The following is an 18,280-nucleotide window of genomic DNA, read 5'->3' as shown; positions in this document are numbered from 1 at the left end:
AGACATTTTCAGACCCTCTTTTACCCTAACGTTTGAAAAAAATTGGAAAAAAATAGAAATAAGTTCCTGGGATTGATTGATTGTTTGATTGATTGGGTTGGACTGTGACAAGGCAAGTAAATTCGCCAATGGCAGTGAATGAGTTAAGTGTAAGATTAAAATAAAATGCTTTTTTGTTGTGCTCAATATATGCATCAGAAGCACGCCTGTACGACTCCGTGCGCCAAGATTTATTGAGCTATTCAACCCCTGGTAGGCAAACGATGGATAAATCCAAGAAAAAAAAAAGACAATTCTGAAGAAAAGAGATCATTTAATGCTAGGTGCTAAATTCTCAAACATCGCTCAAACCTCACAGGTGACAGTTTACAGCCGTGTGTGAAAGTGAAGCTAACGTGCTGATGCAGTACGCTGAGGTTCAGGAGCAACCGGTAATTAGCTAATATTTGGAAATACATTACAGTTGACAACTGACTGATAGAACACAGACAGCATTTTTGGTTTGTATTTGCCCTTTTTTAAGGAGGGCTTCAATTTCACAAATACAAAATCAAATGTAAACTTCAAGTAAGCATCTTTTTTCAGAGTTCATAATGTTTTCATAACATGCAGAGAAAAAAAATTGTCTTCTCTGTAGCAGTTCATTAAGTTGATAAATGCATAGTTTTTTTTTTTTTACGCATACAGGTTAAAAAAAAATCTGGCACTAGATGTCAAAGGGTTTTTGGGCTCTCAGTGGTAGCGGATAGGATGGTTTGTATTGGGAGTTCGGCTAGTGTTATACTGTAGTTGTTTAATCAGTGCAATTAGCATCGTTGCTAGCACAGCACGAGAGGTGTCCTAGTTGTTCCATCAAAATGATGTAGATGGCCAAAGTACAAGCAGTAATACTGATTTTGTTTTCTATTACAAGCCAGTGTAGCCTCCTTATCCTAATTTATGCAAATGACCTCACGTGAATCTCCTGCTTCTCTGCTTGTTTTTCTGTTGTGTGCACTTTGTGTTTGTGTGTGCTGCTAAAGGGGTTTTGGTGTTAAAGGAAGTGAGTGGGAGTGACGCTACAACCCAAAATAGACACGATTATGTAAATGAGTCCACATACACTGAGTCAAACCCGCATTTTAGTTGCCGTTTGTAACAATGCTATTAAATGGCAGACACTTCAATGGCAAAATAACAAGCAACTCTAGTACATCTTGTTATTTTCCTTGCACTACCATTCAAGGCGGCCCATAAACACGTCTGCCTCACAGTCCTAAGGTTGGCAGTTTGAATCCAGGCTCTGGCCTTTCTGTGTGGAGTCTGAACATTGCTTGAGTAGGTTCCATGTGGGCACGCTGGCGTTTAGGAGATTAGTGTCCAGGGTTCGGGGGGTTATGTTTGAGGGGTTACTGTTAGTGCTTAGGGTTAGGTTCTAAGAATAGTTTAATTCAGTTTTAACGTAATAGAAAAGAAGAGTACGATAATAAAGTGCCCATGCGAAATGCGTTGACAGCAAAGGCGCTATATTTGCCGAGATGTCGCCGCAAACGCCACGTCTCAATATGGCAAATGCTATGAGTAATGAAAGAAAGCCGTTTTAATGACACGTTTGGAAACGACGTATTAATGACAGCGATTTGTTTCACTGCTGGGAGCGTGGGGGGGGGGCGGATGCGAGAGGAGCATCTCTTCGCTGTGCAAGCATATCTGCGACTGCAAACGCATTATTGTGGCCATTATGTGAGCTTAAGCGAGGCGTGTTTGTCGCTGTAAGCTTGTTTATGCGTAAAGAATATGATGTATGTGTGTGTGTGTGTGTGTGTGTTTGTGTGCACAGTTTGGGCTCATTAATTATGGGTGTTTCCCTGACTTCTCCTGCAGGAGCCATATAGCGTGCAGCACAGACGCGGGCTCATTGGACTAAATGACATTAGTACTTTACCGGACTGCCGCCCTGGGGTCTTGTTACCAAGCCTCCTTTTGTTTTAAGTGGCAGCCTTGCATGAAGCTCCCTCACCGCCAGTCCTTATCGCGGCCCGCTAGCCACCAACACCCCCCGTTGGGACTCAGCACCAGTGTATCAAAAGGCAGGCAGGTTGGAAGAGAAGGGCACGGGCTTGTTGTCGTTGAGTGTCGGGAGCCCATTGAATGGAGTCAAAGACGGTTCTCCGCTCAAACAGACGCCGTGCCTCAATTAATCACCGGGTGCATTGTCCACTTGAATGGGAGCCTCACCTTGATGTTGCATGTGTGTAGCCGCTTAAATAGTAGCCTCCGCTTAATTAGATGCCTCAATTGAACGCCGGGTGCCTTGTCCACTTGAGTGAATGCCTCACCTTAAACATAGTGGTGATGCTGGTCGCCTGTAGATTGAAAAAGGATTTCCTCAAATAGCAGACGGCATGCATCAATTGATTGCTGTCACCCAGTCAATCACAAGCGCCACACCTCAAATAGATGTCTCAAGACAAAAACAGATACCTGATACCGCCTTGTGTTGCATCATCATCTGTACCGCTGACATTTATGGTGTAGTTCAAAAAAGGAGAAAAAAGTGGAACAAATCCAAAGCAAAAAACCTTTCAACATTGACGCAAAAATGATGAGTGAGTTGACAAATAAAGGCCTTACTCTGAATAAACCCTCCCCTTTCCTCATTTGTGTGCCATCAAAGTGCACTCATATTGTATTCATATGTCAACAAGGCCTGAGGGGTGTAACAGCGGGAATAGTTTCCCACTGTAAGATGTGACAGTAAATGTCTAATTAAATTATTTTTTTAAATTGTGAATTTGCATTTCAGGATGGGAGCTTGTGCTGATATTTTCCATTTTAATAAGCGTTCTTGGGGCTAAATGTATGTTATTAATATAGAAGGTCAGCAAATTGAATATTTGAGCCGCCCCCCCATCCTCCTCCACAGGACCACCCAATATCGAACTCGGCAACTCTCAGGTTTCAAGCTAACCACGTTTCTACTCCTTGTCTCCGCAGCTCCGCCTACTGTCCGCATCATCCACTCAGGGCACGCCTGCAACGTGGAAGAGGAGCGGCACACGGAGCGCGTCTACACCATCCGAGAGGGCGAGACCCTGGAGCTCAGCTGCCTGGTAACGGGACATCCTCGGCCGCAGGTGAGCCACTCGGTGCTCTGCTACAGCAGCAAGCTAAGCTCATTCAATCAGTGCTGACTTGGCCGCAAGTGGCAAAATGGCCGCCCCCTGAGATGGATAAAAACGGGTGGATTTTTATACTTAATTCATGTCCCACAAATGCAATATTAAACAGAATGGCGTTTTTAGACTAGTGGGGGCGCATAGAACATATTATTGTGAAGACAGTTTTTTGGCTCAGCTTCCGCTTTAACATCATAGCACTACGGCTTGTTTTTGTTTTTTTGGAGGGGGTGAGCCCAGCCAATCGGGTCGCTCGTAGTTAAATGCCTGCTAATTTAGTCCGTTTCGGGACAAATGTCAGCCGTCATCACATTTACAAACGCTGGCAGGATGTCCACACACTAACCTTTGAAACACTCGCCCAACGTTGCTTCCAATTTGCTTGCCGGCACACCCCAAATCACGCAGGAGCCGTGCCGTAAATCTGCACAGCAGCGAGCTCATTTGCATTCATTTACATAACCTCCTAGCCCCCACCCATTTGATCGATAGTCGCTGTCCATTCCACTTCCCGAGCATAAAGATTATTGATTGTTTGGATTCTGTTAGAAAAAAAGTGAGGCTGCTTTTTTAATTGCTGGTCAGCACGTTATGTGTGCGTGTACATTTCACATACACGTGCCTAACGATTTTTGAGGGTTTATGCATCCTTCATTTATTTGGATTAGATTAAATTGGGTGTTTTGGAAATGGAGCAAGGAAGCAACAAAACATTTCCCTTGACTCCTTGGAGCAACTACATGTGCCTCTTGAATTTTTGGACAGTTTTAATTGACTGTGGACAGGCGGCCACACAACTGACAAGCCTTGGTGGCGCCTTTGAATGAGCAGGCGCCAACTGGGCTCATCCCGGACATTCCTCACAAGTCGAGACAGTTTTGCGGAGCGTCAGTAGCCCTCCCGAGGCTCGTTTTGAGATGTTGACGACCAAATCCAAAGTGTCTGGAACAAGCAGAGTTGTGTGTTAAACATTAAATAACAGTTCATCTGCTCTCTGGAATCAAACATTCATCCATCCTCCAACCAAGTTGTGAGGACTTAAATGGAGTGGGGACTGTGTACTTGATGGAAACTCATTTGTGTTGTTTCCAAAGGTTGGAACCAAGACGCTCGTGGAATTCCGAATAGCTGCGCCGCTCCACTGTGTCGGCCTGTATTGTTTTCGTGCTCTACTCAGTCTCTGTCATCATAGATATTATTTTCACAACTCTAACTAGTAGTTCTAACCCTTAATAAAAGAAACATCTGTGACAGTATAAATAAATCGATGGATGAAACCGGTTGGGTAGAGCGGGTCCAAACGAATGGGTCCGAGCGCTGAAAAGATTGATGTTTCTTTTCAAATCTGGCCATCCATAGATGTTCTTTCCAGAACTCTCCCTGGTCTGTTTCATCCATCCGGTTTTCTTTTCAGCATTCTAGCTGTTTCTTTATCATCCATAACGATTGTTTTCAGTGGTCTACTTGGAATGTGTTACTTTTTGGTGCTCTGCCCGGTCCGTTTCATCCATAGATGTCTCTATCCACAGCTCCACGTGGTCTTTTAGATGTTTCTTTTCAGTTGACATCACAGTCTGGTCGTGCTTTGACATTTCTTTTCAGCGCTCGGTTTTGTTTGCCCATAGACGTTTTCTCTTACCCGCTGGACCATGCGGTTTTCATCCATAGAAGTTTTTTTTTTTTTTTTTTTTTCCAGCACTCTACCTCATCTATTCCGTTAGTTTGACTCCATGAAAAGGCAAGGCAATCGCACATTGCTTCTCGGTCTACCGTAGCCGGGCAAAGGGTAAACATCTTCATCAGTCGTCTATGATTTGGACTGTTCATACTCGGATGACTTCTGCTCTTTGGCCGCCTCTATCGTTGAAAGAGTTCGGGGATGATGAAGCCATCTGCCCTCGTCTCCTTTGGCCTGGCCTCCATCCATTATGTCCACACGGCTGTGTTTGACTACCAGCCTCATACAGCCTGCCCGACAAGCCTACCAGCCTCATACACACAGTGCAAACACCTTTTTTTTCCCGCCTCCCCTCCCTCTCCTGTTTCAATTATTCTCCGACCAGATTCAACTCACGGCGCCACGGGTCGGCAAGTACAAATAGGCCGACCTCTGGCCTTTGGAAATTTCACTTTGAGACAGACTTGTCGGCGTATGTGATCTGTTTCCCGAAGTTCCCAAGATGCTCGGCCTTCAGCGCTGGTGTCAACAGATGCTCCTTTATTTGAACACCATTGAATCGTTCTCATTTTCAGAGTCGGCCTTGAAAGCATCCTCTAAGGAGCCACACTTTAGCCTCAACCTTCACTCGCAGTTCAAACTGCAATTAAAAGCACCAGCATTGAAACATGCGAGATAACTACAGGTAGCATTCAGCCTCGGCTACGCTTCCATTATAGATCTTTCTTTTCAGCACACGAGCTGCTCGGACTTCTTATTTCTTTTCACGTGCGTTCTGTTTTGTCTATAGATGTTGCTTTTCGGCACTCAATCTGGTCTGTGTTTCATTCACAGGTGATTCTTTTCATTCATTTCCCCGGCCTAGCTTTTCGTTTTGATGATGAGATGTTTCTTTTTGTTACACTCCCCATTTTGTTTTGTTTCATAGATATTTATTTTCAGCGCTCGACTTTACCCGTCTTGTCCGTAGACATTCTTTTTACCACTCGGCGGATTCTGACGCTTTTTTTCAGAGCACTCGTCATAGATTTTTTCCCATTAACGCTCTACCTGGTAATTTTCATCCCCAGTTTCTTTTCATTGCTCTGTTTTTTTCTGTAAATATTTCTATTCTGTCTGATGCTCCGTTTCAGTGCGCTACCTGGACTATCACGTCATTGATTTCGCCAATCTGCCTGGTCGTTTTCGTCTCCATTTTCTTTTCAGTGCTCTACGTTCTCCATTCTGTCAACAGTTTTTTTTTTGTTTTTTTTTTTTGGTCAGTCCGTCAACCGCTCCGTTTCATCCATTTCTGTTGAAAATGTTGCGCCTCCCTGGCGCATCTAGGTTACACTACACCATTGGCTCAACGGCTTGCAGCTCAATGTATTTTTTGCACTTCAGCCATCGTGTGTTTCATTTCCTCCCGACAAGTCGGGCATGTCGTGATATCAACGTCTCCATTGGACCATGTCCCAAAGGTTCAGTCACTATTCCGTTAATATAGACCTGTCGTCCCCGCGCTTGCGCTCTGTAATTTGCGCCCCCCTCCGCCGTGTCTGATCGGTTGATTGTGATGCTTGGCCACAGTCGGCTGCGCGGCTGAGTGGCACGGACCACCGTGGGTGCCTAAAAGGAAACGCGACGAGCAATTAGGAAAGCGTCGCGCGGCTGGGCGAGGGGAAGTGTTGCAGCAGGAATTACGGGCGATTCACCGGCACGGACGCGTGCTGCAGCATGCCATGCTGGCATAAGAGCAGACACCGGGCGCATTTCAATTAGACCTCGCCGGGGCATCGCAGCAAGCACGGCCTCAGCCGCTGCTCAGACTAATCTGGGCGGGCTTGCGCTTTCCTCATAGGCAAATGTTGATCCCTCCTATTGCAACGTCGGAATTAAGTAGGGATGGCGTGATTATTTTGTTGGCTTTACTTCTTCTCGCAGGAAGGGAACTGCTGTCATGCTTTGTGCATTTTTTTTTTTTTTTTTTTAAAGCAGTGGTTTTCAAAACGGGCTCTGGAGACGTGGCATTCTATTAAACATGTCATGAATATTTAGCTTGAAATGTAAAAACAATAAATAATTCACATGGCATTTAGTGGTGCAAATGGTTATTATGTTTAATTGGATTTAGGATTATGAGGGGGTCCATGAGGAAAAAAAACTCGACCTGGACCGAAGAGGTTTTAAAGCCACTGTTTTAAAGCGCACAGCTTAATATGTAAAACGTGTATGTCCAAATCCTTTGAGCAGGAAAAAAGGAGGTACAAAAATGGTAAAAATAAATTAATAAAGCAGGCCTGTCAGTGTTGATGGAAAAAGTGATGATCATCATCATTGCTGGAATCTGCCAGCGACTCTCAGATCAAGATTGTTTGTGATGCACTACTGAAAGCCAAGAGGGTCAAACTGTTCTCATCGTGCTTCCTTCAAGTCTTGCCTTCCACATGGTTCCTGGTGATCCCATGGGAAAAAAATCAAAATAGCTAAGGGTAAGAGAACTAAGACAAGTTCGCAATTTGATTTTGTAGAAATTCTGCTGAGGTCAACACAAGCCGGCTTCCTTCTGTATTTAAGATCCTTATGCTTATGTGAAGGTGGTGTGGAAATTCGTAAAAACTTTGTAATTTATGCTGGCGAGTTCAACTTTTGCTGAACTCATGTTTCTAACACTTAGCATCGATCATTTGCTGATTTTGTGCTTTTTTTTTTCCCACTGTATGGAGTGCTTTTCTATTCATCAATTTGAATCAGGCCGAGAGAACTATTCTCTCTTCAGGGTGCTCATTTAGAGTCTTTTCATTTTTAATGGTCACAGATGCTCTTAAATGTTGCTGTGGGACACGCAAAGTGTGGCGTGTACAGCGTTTTTCTGATCATCTTTTCGGCTCTTTCCCCATTTTGTTTGTCTTTAAATATTTTTTTTCAGCAGTCTAACCCTTTTTCTTTCGTCCATCAATGTTCCTGTTTTGTTCGCTACCTGATGTGTTTAGTCCGTAGACATGTCTTTTCAATGCTATGCCCAGTGTGTTTCATCTGTAAGATCCACGAGACATGATATCAACACTAGCCTTCGATAAACTTCTCAACATACCATCGTTTGGCCTCAAGCTCCTTAGCAAGCATCTGATACAGGGCGACATCATCAGGATAGTGGCCACCAATCTGAGTGTGTCCCAGTCCATGTGTACCTTAGGTAGGTGCTGTCAAGATCCAAAACAGCAGCCACAGCAGCAATTTCCCCAGATAGCAGCAAATCCCCGCATGCACCGATATCCTTGTTTATCCGATGCTATCTGTGTGGATGTTATCGGTATGTGGAGATGATGCTAGCACCATCCAGTGAGGAAGGATCGGATTCTAATTTGCAGACAGTCAGACAGACCGGAGATGTGAAGCTCTCCGGGCAAAGCTAGTCCATCTGTGGCTTACTTAGGATGAGGCATCGACTGGAGCCTTACGCTGGGTGCCTCCGACTGTGTGCGACTAGCCCTCGGGCCGCAGATGTCACACTACCTGTTCATGCTGCATGCTTTAATGAGGACAAGGGAGGGCCATGATGGAGAGTCAATTACAAGCCGGTGTTAGGTGGGGGTGGGGAGTATAGCTATTTCACCTTTCATTACACAGCCATGCCACGGGCTAACGGGGTCCCGTCACTTAGTGAAAGGTAGTCATGCTGAGAGCGCTGCTGTGAGGTTCTTGCGTGGAACAGCCAAGACTTCAAGTTTTGGCTTCCTGAAATTGAGTTTTCTTTGTAAGGTCCTGTGTATTCGACCAAAATAGATTGTAAAGTTTCTTCAATTACAAAGAAGAGGACATCCTAAGTTTAACCCGAAACCCTAACGCTATTTTATGGACAAAAAGCCCCGCTTTTCTCCATGGTCAGCTCCACTGCATACAAGTCGCTACAAAAACACAAAATCTTAATAATTCTGCTTGAATAATCAGCATGGTCTAAGGTCTTTTGTTTACCGTTTTGCAGATCCGATGGACCAAGACCGCCGGCAGTGTGTCGGACCGCTTCCAGGATTCCAGCGTCTTCAATGAAACGCTGCACATCACCAAGATCCTGAGGACGCAGGGTGGCCGCTACTACTGCAAGGCAGAGAACGGCCTCGGCTCGCCCGCCATCAAGTCTATCCGGGTGGACGTCTACTGTGAGTAAGAAGAGTAAACTCAGACCTTGGTGCCGCCAGCTAGTCGCGACCTGAAAAAAGCTTTACTAGCGTGTTTGTAGCGTTCTAACACACTCGACAGTGCAGCCAGCAGCAGTGTTTTATAATGTTGTAACGTTTTAATATAACCTTGCAAAAAATCGTAGGCTGGCATTATACAGTGGAATGCTCTGCTAAGAGAGCCATCATAGTTTTTTATTTCTTATTGACTTTCTCGGTTTGCAATAGTTCTGGGATTCCTTTTTTTTTTTTTTTTTGCCAATTCTCGGCTTGTGGAGCAAGTCAAAGATGTTGACAGGTGCGGCGGGGGGCAAATGGGAGTCAAGCCATTTTGATTTGCAGGTCTCAAAGTCAACTTTTGTAATCTCTGGCTGCAGTCTATATGTCTGTGTCTGTGCATGAAGATCAGTCTCTTATTCACATCACATCACCACACCCTTTTCCTCACCACTGCTAACTTGTACTTACTTATTTGAAGAGGTAGCTAACCCTAATTCTTGATTTAAACCTTAACCCTACCTTAAATCCAAATTTACATATTTTACTCTCACTAAACCCTAATTAGGTTTTGGGATCCTAACCCTAACCTAATCCAAAAATCCATTATCTTTGGGGAATAAAAATCCTGCACACATTCTTGATCCATTTCATGTGATGTTCCAAATACGAGTAAAGCCACTTTCATTGAAGGGAGGTTCTCAACGGCCATTTTTTTTCATCTCTGGCTGCAGTCTATGCAGGTCCTACTCTGCTTGAAGGGTAGCCACTTATCCACATCCATTCTTCCCCGCATTGTCCTCCCTTTTATCCAAAGCACCACCACCTGGTACCTCCTTATTTGTAGAGGTCGCTGACCAAAAAGTCATTCAGCAAGGCGGAGGCGGGGGGCTTGTAGCTGGTAGAGCACATCCGGGAACGGAGAAGGATGAGGCGCGGTGTAAAGGCCGGGGGAAAATCAAAAGAGGCCTTCCACTCCCAGCCCCTTTAGCTTGCTGGCAGTTTGAGGTCGCTCCGGAGACAAGTAAATACAAACCAGAATGCTCTAATTGCACTCCTGAGGGAGCACTTGCAGATGAATGCAGTATATGCCATAGTGGAATGAGTTTGCACGTCGGAGAGGGAATTTGCTCTACATGCAAAACGCAGCATGAATAAATCAAATATATACAGTGAATGTAGATGTACGGTGTCAAGTCAAGTCAAATGTGTGCTGGCAGTTGAGTCGTCGTCATCTGAAAAAGCCACGCCACAGTGGCTATGCTGACATTTCTCACGTGAGTTTAGCGGAGCTCTTGCATAACGTCACATGTGATGATGTTTTCACACTCCGAATTCTACAAGCGTCAAGATTCAACTGATGAATAAGTCCAATTTTGGCTAGACTCCAGCTTTCGAACTTAAAGGTACAAGTGAGAAATACTTTGCACACTCACGACATTTGAGGAAGTCATGCGTGATTTAGCGGAGGTCTCATTCAAAAATGTCGGGCTAACTCCAATGTGTGCGACATTTGGGCCACTCGAGTGTTCCACTGTTTCTTTCTTTATACAGATGTAATCGCGAGAGATGAAAAAGAGATGCTCCTCACCTTCGAATATTTGAACGAAAGGTGGAATTCCGATTCCTCTCACCTGTTTAGTATGACGCCCTTGCATGTGGCCTTCTGCACGTGTGCACTCCATTCGCCTGCATTGTGTTGCAGAAGCACACCACTTCTCCCGAGCAATGTTGCCGTTGTCCCCCGGGGGTGACGCTAATTGATGGACCGCTGCAGCACATGCTATTCTTAGCTGCTTTGCATGTATGTGTTTTTTTTTAATGAGCACTAAAACTGCTGTTTTGTAGGCAGACCTCCCAACAACAACAACTTGTTACGCGAGCATCTGATTTTCATGCCATGCAGCACATAGCTTTGGGAGTGATTGTTCTGACACCACATATGTGAGTGTTAGCTCACACATATCTTTAATGATACACATAAGCAAATAGATTGGAACTGTTATGTTCTGGTTGCCATTTTAAGGTCCTGTTTCAGCGGTAGTCCTTGGAGCGTTTGTTTAATTGCTGCAAAATGTGAACCTCCTATACTGGACGCAGGCTCGACTCTTATCTTGTGAAATATTTGAGTTTTTTAGCATCTGGGCCAAATTTTCTGACTCTCCTTTAAACTTAGAGCCTGATAATAGATTGACTATCATATCTATCATGTGTAGAGTCACAAAAGTCGTCTCAAAAAGCCATGCCCAAAAACAACACAAGAAGTCTGCCATTTCGTTTTGTCGGCCTGGCCGTTTTTGCTCCCGAAAATGAATACAGTGAAAGGCACTGCAAAGATTCCACTACGTGTTTGTATGGCAAGTTGAACAAAGGCCAAACCCAGAGTGATCTTTTGGATGTTTGGAGGCTTTGCCGCAACTCCTTAGAATCCAGGCTTTTGGTTTTGGAATAATGACTGCAAGATTTTATTCATATATGCAGCTATTATTAGATCAAAGCCAGCTTCATAAAGGCGTGACTCACCATCAATGGAATCAAAGGACATTTCGACGGCGAGATGGATGGCAGATAGAGGCGCGATGACACGGGAAGCCATCATTTACGCTGATAACCGAAGCCGGCGGCCCACGGGAGCCCATGATTGCTCTGCCGCCAACTCCGCGCTAACACATTTAGTCCAACAAAGTGCATTTTCTACCTGCTGACACCTCTGTTGTTTGCGCTCCATGGGGGACGGTCCTGAGCAAAGTTAATAAAACAAACTGGCACAAACTCTTAAACGGATCGATCCTGAGCTTATGGAGCTCCTGTTTTTTTTCCCCCTCTCCCTACCAGGGGCTCGTTTGGTCCGTTTTCCTTTAATTTTGTCCGGCGTGCATTTTGCCGCAGCGGCTAATGTTTGGCTGATTGAAGAGGGCTTAAGAGTTGTGCGGGGGCAGCGAGCTCATTTCAGGCTCAGGGAGCTCATTGACCACTATAGCTAAAAGAGATTTGCGGCGGCGGACGCGAGTCCCCGAAGGAGATCCAGTCAAAAAGCAAACACTTTTTAAAAGACGGCGATGATTTTGGAAGTTAGTTTGTCGGTGCGTTTAATCCACTTGATCTGTTTTATTGGCAGCGAGGGCTCAGGGAGGTTAACGGACGCTGGCGAAGTCGCGGCTGTCATATTTAGCGCAATGCCGCATAATTCCGCCGTCTTAGTGGAAAACAATGCGAAGGCAAAGCGGTTTGTTAAGTCATACAGAACTAATCCAAATGAGGAGTGAATATGCTCAGTGCACACACGCTTAGTACTCAGGGGTTCTTAAACTGATGGTCGGGGCCCAAAAATGGGTGGCCGGTCAAGTTTTCTTTGGTTGGCGCTCAATTTCTTGTGAAAGTGCTATCGGATTTTATATACATGTTGGGTCTGATAAATTCACATCTATATACAGTATGGTGAATTATATTATTGAATGAATGCTACTGCTACTATTTTGCGATGCTCATCATTTTTTTTTGGGGGGGGGGGGGTACAATTTAGGAGTGTCAATTTTTACATTTTTTAAATGTATGATTTTCCACAAGTTTATAAGGATCTCAAATTTAATTCAAAGGGACTATTATTTTGAAACAAATGACACAAAACTCACATTAAATTTCATTATGACTTTAGCAAACTTACAATTGAACAAAGTTTATTCTTTAACAATTTTGTCGGCACCACAAGTGATTCATTTTACATCTTGTTATCGCTGAAGTGAATATGAAGGATGTAAAGTTGACGATCCATCAATGTCACCTTCGGAAAGAAATTCACTTTTATCGTATAAAAAATGAAACAAAACAAATAACAGTCTGCTTTGTATCTGCGATGCACCAAATCAAGATAATTATTATCTTTTAGGGTGACAGCAGCATTCATCTTATTCTCTGGGGAATTTATTTTGCATGTCGTTGCAAAAAGAAAGTACAAAAACAAACAAACAAAAAAACCCAGATAATTATCACCTGCTAGAATTTTCACAAGACCAAGTCCATTTTATTAGTATTGTTATTCATTTGTGTTCACGGAAGCGAGGAAACTATTATAGTGGCTGTCCATCTTGTTCAAGAAGACACTTGTGCATGAACACACCTCACACACACATACACGCCAGGCCAAATAAAACAAGTGTGTCAGCTGGTGTGTGTTTGCCTTCCATCAGTGGAGTTCACGGAGGAGCTCGCTGAAGATGTTTATTCAAGCGTCGCTTTATCCACTTCCAACGCTACAACTTCCTCTAAAGCTCGTCCGCCGTCAACTACACGGCGACTTGGCGTGGGCGCTGCATTCGAGAATATAAAAATTCAGCTCCCAAACCCGGTTTCGCTCAGCATCATAAATTTTGTTTGACGTGTCCATCGTAATTCACCTCACAAAAAAAGTCTGAAGGACTCATGCTGTAAAATGACCAGAAAGTCAGCCTTTATGTTTTGAGTCAGCCACTTTAGGTTCTTTTTGCTCATTTCTGACACTTGCCGGGGTCCTTCAGAGACAAAAATGACTTTATTGTCCCAATTGCGACCAAATTGCAACCTGAGAAAACCTGACAGATGGATGACATTCAATTTTGAAGGATGTGGGCGGAGTATCCAGCAAAATTTGCCATAAAACATCCAAACTAATAATAGGTAGAGTTTAACGTGAAAATAATTGGAAGCTCATACAAAGCCGGTTTCACTTGGCAACATGACATTTGATAGGAACGTCATCTGTCAGGAGTAGAGAGACCCAAAAATGTCGTGCCCAAAAACGTACAGATGTCTTTGCAGACACTATCCCGTCGTACTTTTGAAACCTTTTGGAGGAATCCAGATTTTTGACAGGCCTGCCAAGCCGCACCTTCCAAGTCTCCTGATATATGTAGATGAAGATGCGTGCCAAGCTTCTCTTAAGTGCTTTTGGATGTAAATGAGGGCGGCGTGATAAATGCAACGGCGCAGAGGAGTGATCCGAGCCTCGTCGAGATGCCATCGCACAACGGATCAGCGCATTACACGTACATTATGGAAATGTTTGCTTAATGGAGGTAACACCACTTCACGACCGCCCATTAGTCTCTCAAGGACTTATCAAAGGATATTCTCGACCTCACCTCCTCTTTTATAATTGACTGTGTTTGTGTCCGATATGCTAATGAGATTAACTGCGGCATTCTGAATTTTGTTCATTGGGCTTTTGCCCTCCATTTGTTTTATTAGCATTTTGTTTGGCCTGGAAAGACTACAAATTGCTTGCTGACTTTTCCTTCTTATCCATACTTGTGTTCCTCAAAGAATGAATAGTTTAAACAAATATTCTGCTTCGTTAAGGGGTTTTTACATTACTTCTTTTAATCTGGTTTAGTCTCGTTTTATCCTCATTCCATTGATCTATATGAATATGATAAGAGTTTATTGTTTAATTCTCATGCATTTTTCATATTTGGATGTTCCATAACTTTTTTAAGTTTTGTTCATTTCGTCGTAGTGTATATTGGTGTTCTGGAAATGACTCTTCTGGCTTCTGATTGGCTGAAAACTGCTTTACATTCAGGGGCTTGTAGTACTCCCTCTTGTTGCTACTGCAAGCACAACATATCCCAACATTTTCAACAGAAAGGCATCAAAATATGGACAAAGCCATTTATGATACCTTTGCTGTATCACTGGATTTTTTGAATTTCCTTTTTTTTTATTCTTTGTGTTGTTGTCATCGTGTCGTGTTTGTTTTCCTGTGTAGATGCATTTGAGTAGAGATGGGGAGAGACAGATGCAAACTGAGTGGATGAACACAAGATTCTTTACACCCAACACACAAACACAAACACACATACATGTTTGCGTAACAGATGAGGGCCTAATTATTCCCTCATCTCCATCAATGGGCGGAATAGAGAGGTTGCCGAAGTCTGCCCCCCCTCTGTTTGTCACGCACACACGTACAGGCATATGCACACGATTATTCACACGCAGTCTCCACAGGTAGCACAGTTGGGGAAAAAAGTGTCATCAAGTGAGGAATGTGAAGCCAAATGCGAATTATTTTTTTTAAGGTGTTATATTTATGGTAAGCTTGTCTGCCTCACACTCGAGAGGTTCTGGGTTTGAATCTCTGGCCCAGCCTTCCTGTGTGGATTTTATGTTCTCCTCATGCTTGAGTGGGGTTCTTGTGTACTACAGCTTCCTCACATATTCCCAAAACATACACGTTAGCTTTATGGAAGATTGTAACCTGTCCAGGTATGAATATGAGTGTGAATGCTTGTCCATACAATTTATGATTTACCGGTGACCAGTCCAGGTTGCGCCCAGCATTTCACCCCAAAGGCAGTTGGGAAAGGCTTCAGCTCCCTCGAGGCCTTTGCCTGATGAATAATTACAAGCTAGTCATGCGCGCTACACTGCATCGTAACTTGCTTCGTAGTGTAGCGGTAATACACATTCGTGCAGTTACGAGCCATTAAGTCTGGACCAATTAAAAGCGCATTAAAAGCTCGCCGCCTTTTGTTGGTCAACATAATCTACTTGATTATGCACGCTAATGGAATAAAAGCACATTTACCGGCCGATCGTGACGCTAACTGTTGATGCGCACGCTGCTGTTCAAAGCGTAGGAAGCGACGCTTTGGTTGCTGCGTTTCCGCAAATAATTGGCTGTGGGTGTTAATGTGTTCATTTGAACCAGGAATTTTTATGAATGAGGCGTCTATCTTTATGAGGTTTAAGCATTATATTGACTCGGATGTGAACTGTACTCTTAAGGCTATTCAGGTTTGCCTTGCTGCATGGCTTTGAGACCATGCTCTATTAACAGTTGGGTAAAAAAAACAACAGTATACGTCAAATAGGGATTTGGGTTATTCATTTGACCCAAAATGTAGCTATTGATATTTTCATTTGATTGCACGTGCTGAATGGCTGCGAGAACATGCCAATATCTTATTTTTTGTTGATCGTACATTTTATGAAGTAATTCTTTGGCGACTAACATATGAGCTTTAATGTGATGCATCTATTTAGTTTTGCACCTGCTGCATTGTCATGGGAGTGTGCCCATGTCTATTATGGTTTGTCGTACATTTGAACAAATTACTCATTTTATTGTAGTTTAAGATTTGAGCTCTTCTCTTGCGTGTCTTAATGAGGTTTGCACTTGGTACACAGCCATGAGACCATGCCGATGTTTTCTTTTTTTTGGGGGGTCGGTCAGTTTTATTGATTAACTGATTTAAACATGGCCTATCCAACCTTGACTGACGGGAATCGACCACACAACAGCCAGCAATGTGAACACCTGCACTAGCAATGGCCACAACCGCAGCAAAGTAGACAAACAATGACAGAACATACAAAGGCAAATGCCCATTTGTAAGCTACTTGCTGCATCATTCTGTTGACGCTGATATGTTTGTGCTGCCGCCATATTTTGAGATCTGACCGAGCCGGCTCTACCCACCACTCCTCATCTCCCCTCGGAGAGGCACGTTGCCAGATATCTCGGTTACACAGGTGGCGGCGTCATCATCAGAGCGGGGGCCATCGCTCTGATACAAAACACATCCATCCGCAGGTAGACGTGGCGAGCGGTAGGAGCGGGTTATTGCGGAGATAGAGGTCAGCGTTGGCCAGATGGAAAATGACCTTCTTGGATTCATGTGTTCCATCACAGCACGCCAGTGGAAGTTATAGATCACTAATAGTGCTTATTAGCCTCTTGACCAGCGTGTTGGTAATGCATTAGAGCGCACACGCACGCAACACACAGGTGGCCGGCGAATCACATTTGAGATTGAAGCCGTGTGATTCTCTATGCATGATGCACCAGTCGCTCCGATGCCGTTTGTCATCTTTTGTCATCTTTAGTCGGTCTGTGCTGTGCATCAGCATGTGTCATTTAGTCTAGACTGGAGGCGCATTCATTAAAGAGTAGCAGAGTGGACCATTGAGCAGAGTGCACTCTTGCGTGCTCTTCCTATTTACAGTATCTGGAAAGTGTTTTTCTTGCACTGCTGCCAGAGGCTCAAGTCCTTCACTGTGTTATTGGATCAGCAAATGTATGAAACCTTGAATACGACTGTGAATTGAAAGTATTTTATGATATTCAGCAACAGAACTCCACGAGAAGACTTATCGTACTGCATCATTTCGGAAGTTTCACCATATTTAATCTGGCAATGTCGTGAACAAAAAAGCGAAAATACAAAGAGCACATCTGCAAGATTCTAATCAGGTTTGCACTTGCTGCAAGACTATGACATGTATATTTTTCATGTCACTTGTTTCATAGAGTCATTTATTTGGAGATTAAGAAGTGAGCTGTACTCCAATGTATATTCAATCAGAACCCTACTCGCTGTCCTCTATTTTTTGGGGGATTTTATCGACAGCCTTAGATGTCTCGGCCTGCCTTGGCTCAAGTGTGCTTTGAAATCAGATGAATTGGGTTATTGCTAACATATATTGTGATTGGTAAGCACTGACGATATCAACTGATCTGACCTTTATTCAAGAACAAAACACAATGACAATATTACGGCCTCCCATCTCACTATACTTTTTGACACTGTGACTGAATGATGATATCGTGTCGCTCTATCAAAGCTATTGTGATGTAGCGTTGATTGATCCCAAAACTTAATAAGCACGTAATCGTTTAGCTATGTTGGCCATTTAGGGTTACCCTTTAAAATCAGATTACTACGGTTGTTAAATTTATGTATGTTAAGTATGTACATCTCTACTGGTACTGTGGCTGTCTGACGACCAAGTACGTGCCGATGAGTAAACCTTCATGCTTTCACAGATATTCTGTTGCCATAGTTATCATGATGTAGCGTGGACGTTCGCAATTCATCAATTATCGCCATACAATTATATTACCCCTCTGTCACGGAATGCGAGAGATTGACAGCGTCCGATTTGTGTTTTCTATTCTGATTCATCTCAGCGGATCAGACAAGAAAAAGCGCGACTTCAAAGTAAGAAAAAAAGAGGAGAAATATTGCGTTAGAAGAACACCCAAGAGGCTACAAAGAGAAAAGAAGAAGAAAAAGGTCTGCTGTTGGTGTGGTGCTTATGTGCTGGTGTACGCAGTACATGAAAGGAAGTTTTGAAGTGATAATGAAGCACCTTTCTTGAGTCCTTCATCCCAACCTGTCTGCCTATTTGTCCGACAAATGTTTTCGTAGGCCCGTAAAGCAAAAAAAAAAAAAAAATGAAAGGCTTATTTTTTTTCTTCATAGGTACGTGAGTACCATTAAAAGCGACGTGGACACTTTCCCTTATTC

At 43.6% G+C, this 18,280-nt stretch overlaps 1 protein-coding gene across 14 annotated transcripts in view; it reads left to right on the top strand.

Annotated features, from left to right (window-relative positions):
* LOC147128220 (MAM domain-containing glycosylphosphatidylinositol anchor protein 2) overlaps positions 1-18,280 on the top strand; it is a 178,373-nt gene that overhangs the window by 70,694 nt on the left and 89,399 nt on the right. For all 14 annotated transcript variants that reach the window (XR_015083825.1, XR_015083824.1, XR_015083827.1 and 11 more), the window contains 2 exons: positions 2,977-3,116; positions 8,801-8,975. Coding sequence is in view for 1 of the 14 variants with exons in the window: in XM_086018589.1 (XP_085874715.1) it covers positions 2,977-3,116; positions 8,801-8,975 (315 nt within the window). In the remaining 13 variants the exon portion in view is untranslated. The remainder of the gene's footprint in view (positions 1-2,976; positions 3,117-8,800; positions 8,976-18,280) is intronic.

This window comes from Filicampus tigris, chromosome 20 (assembly GCF_054856515.1).
Source record: "Filicampus tigris isolate MCC_2025a chromosome 20, RoL_Ftig_1.0, whole genome shotgun sequence".
Lineage (NCBI taxonomy): Eukaryota > Metazoa > Chordata > Actinopteri > Syngnathiformes > Syngnathidae > Filicampus > Filicampus tigris.
This window is presented reverse-complemented; position numbering and strand designations above follow the sequence as displayed.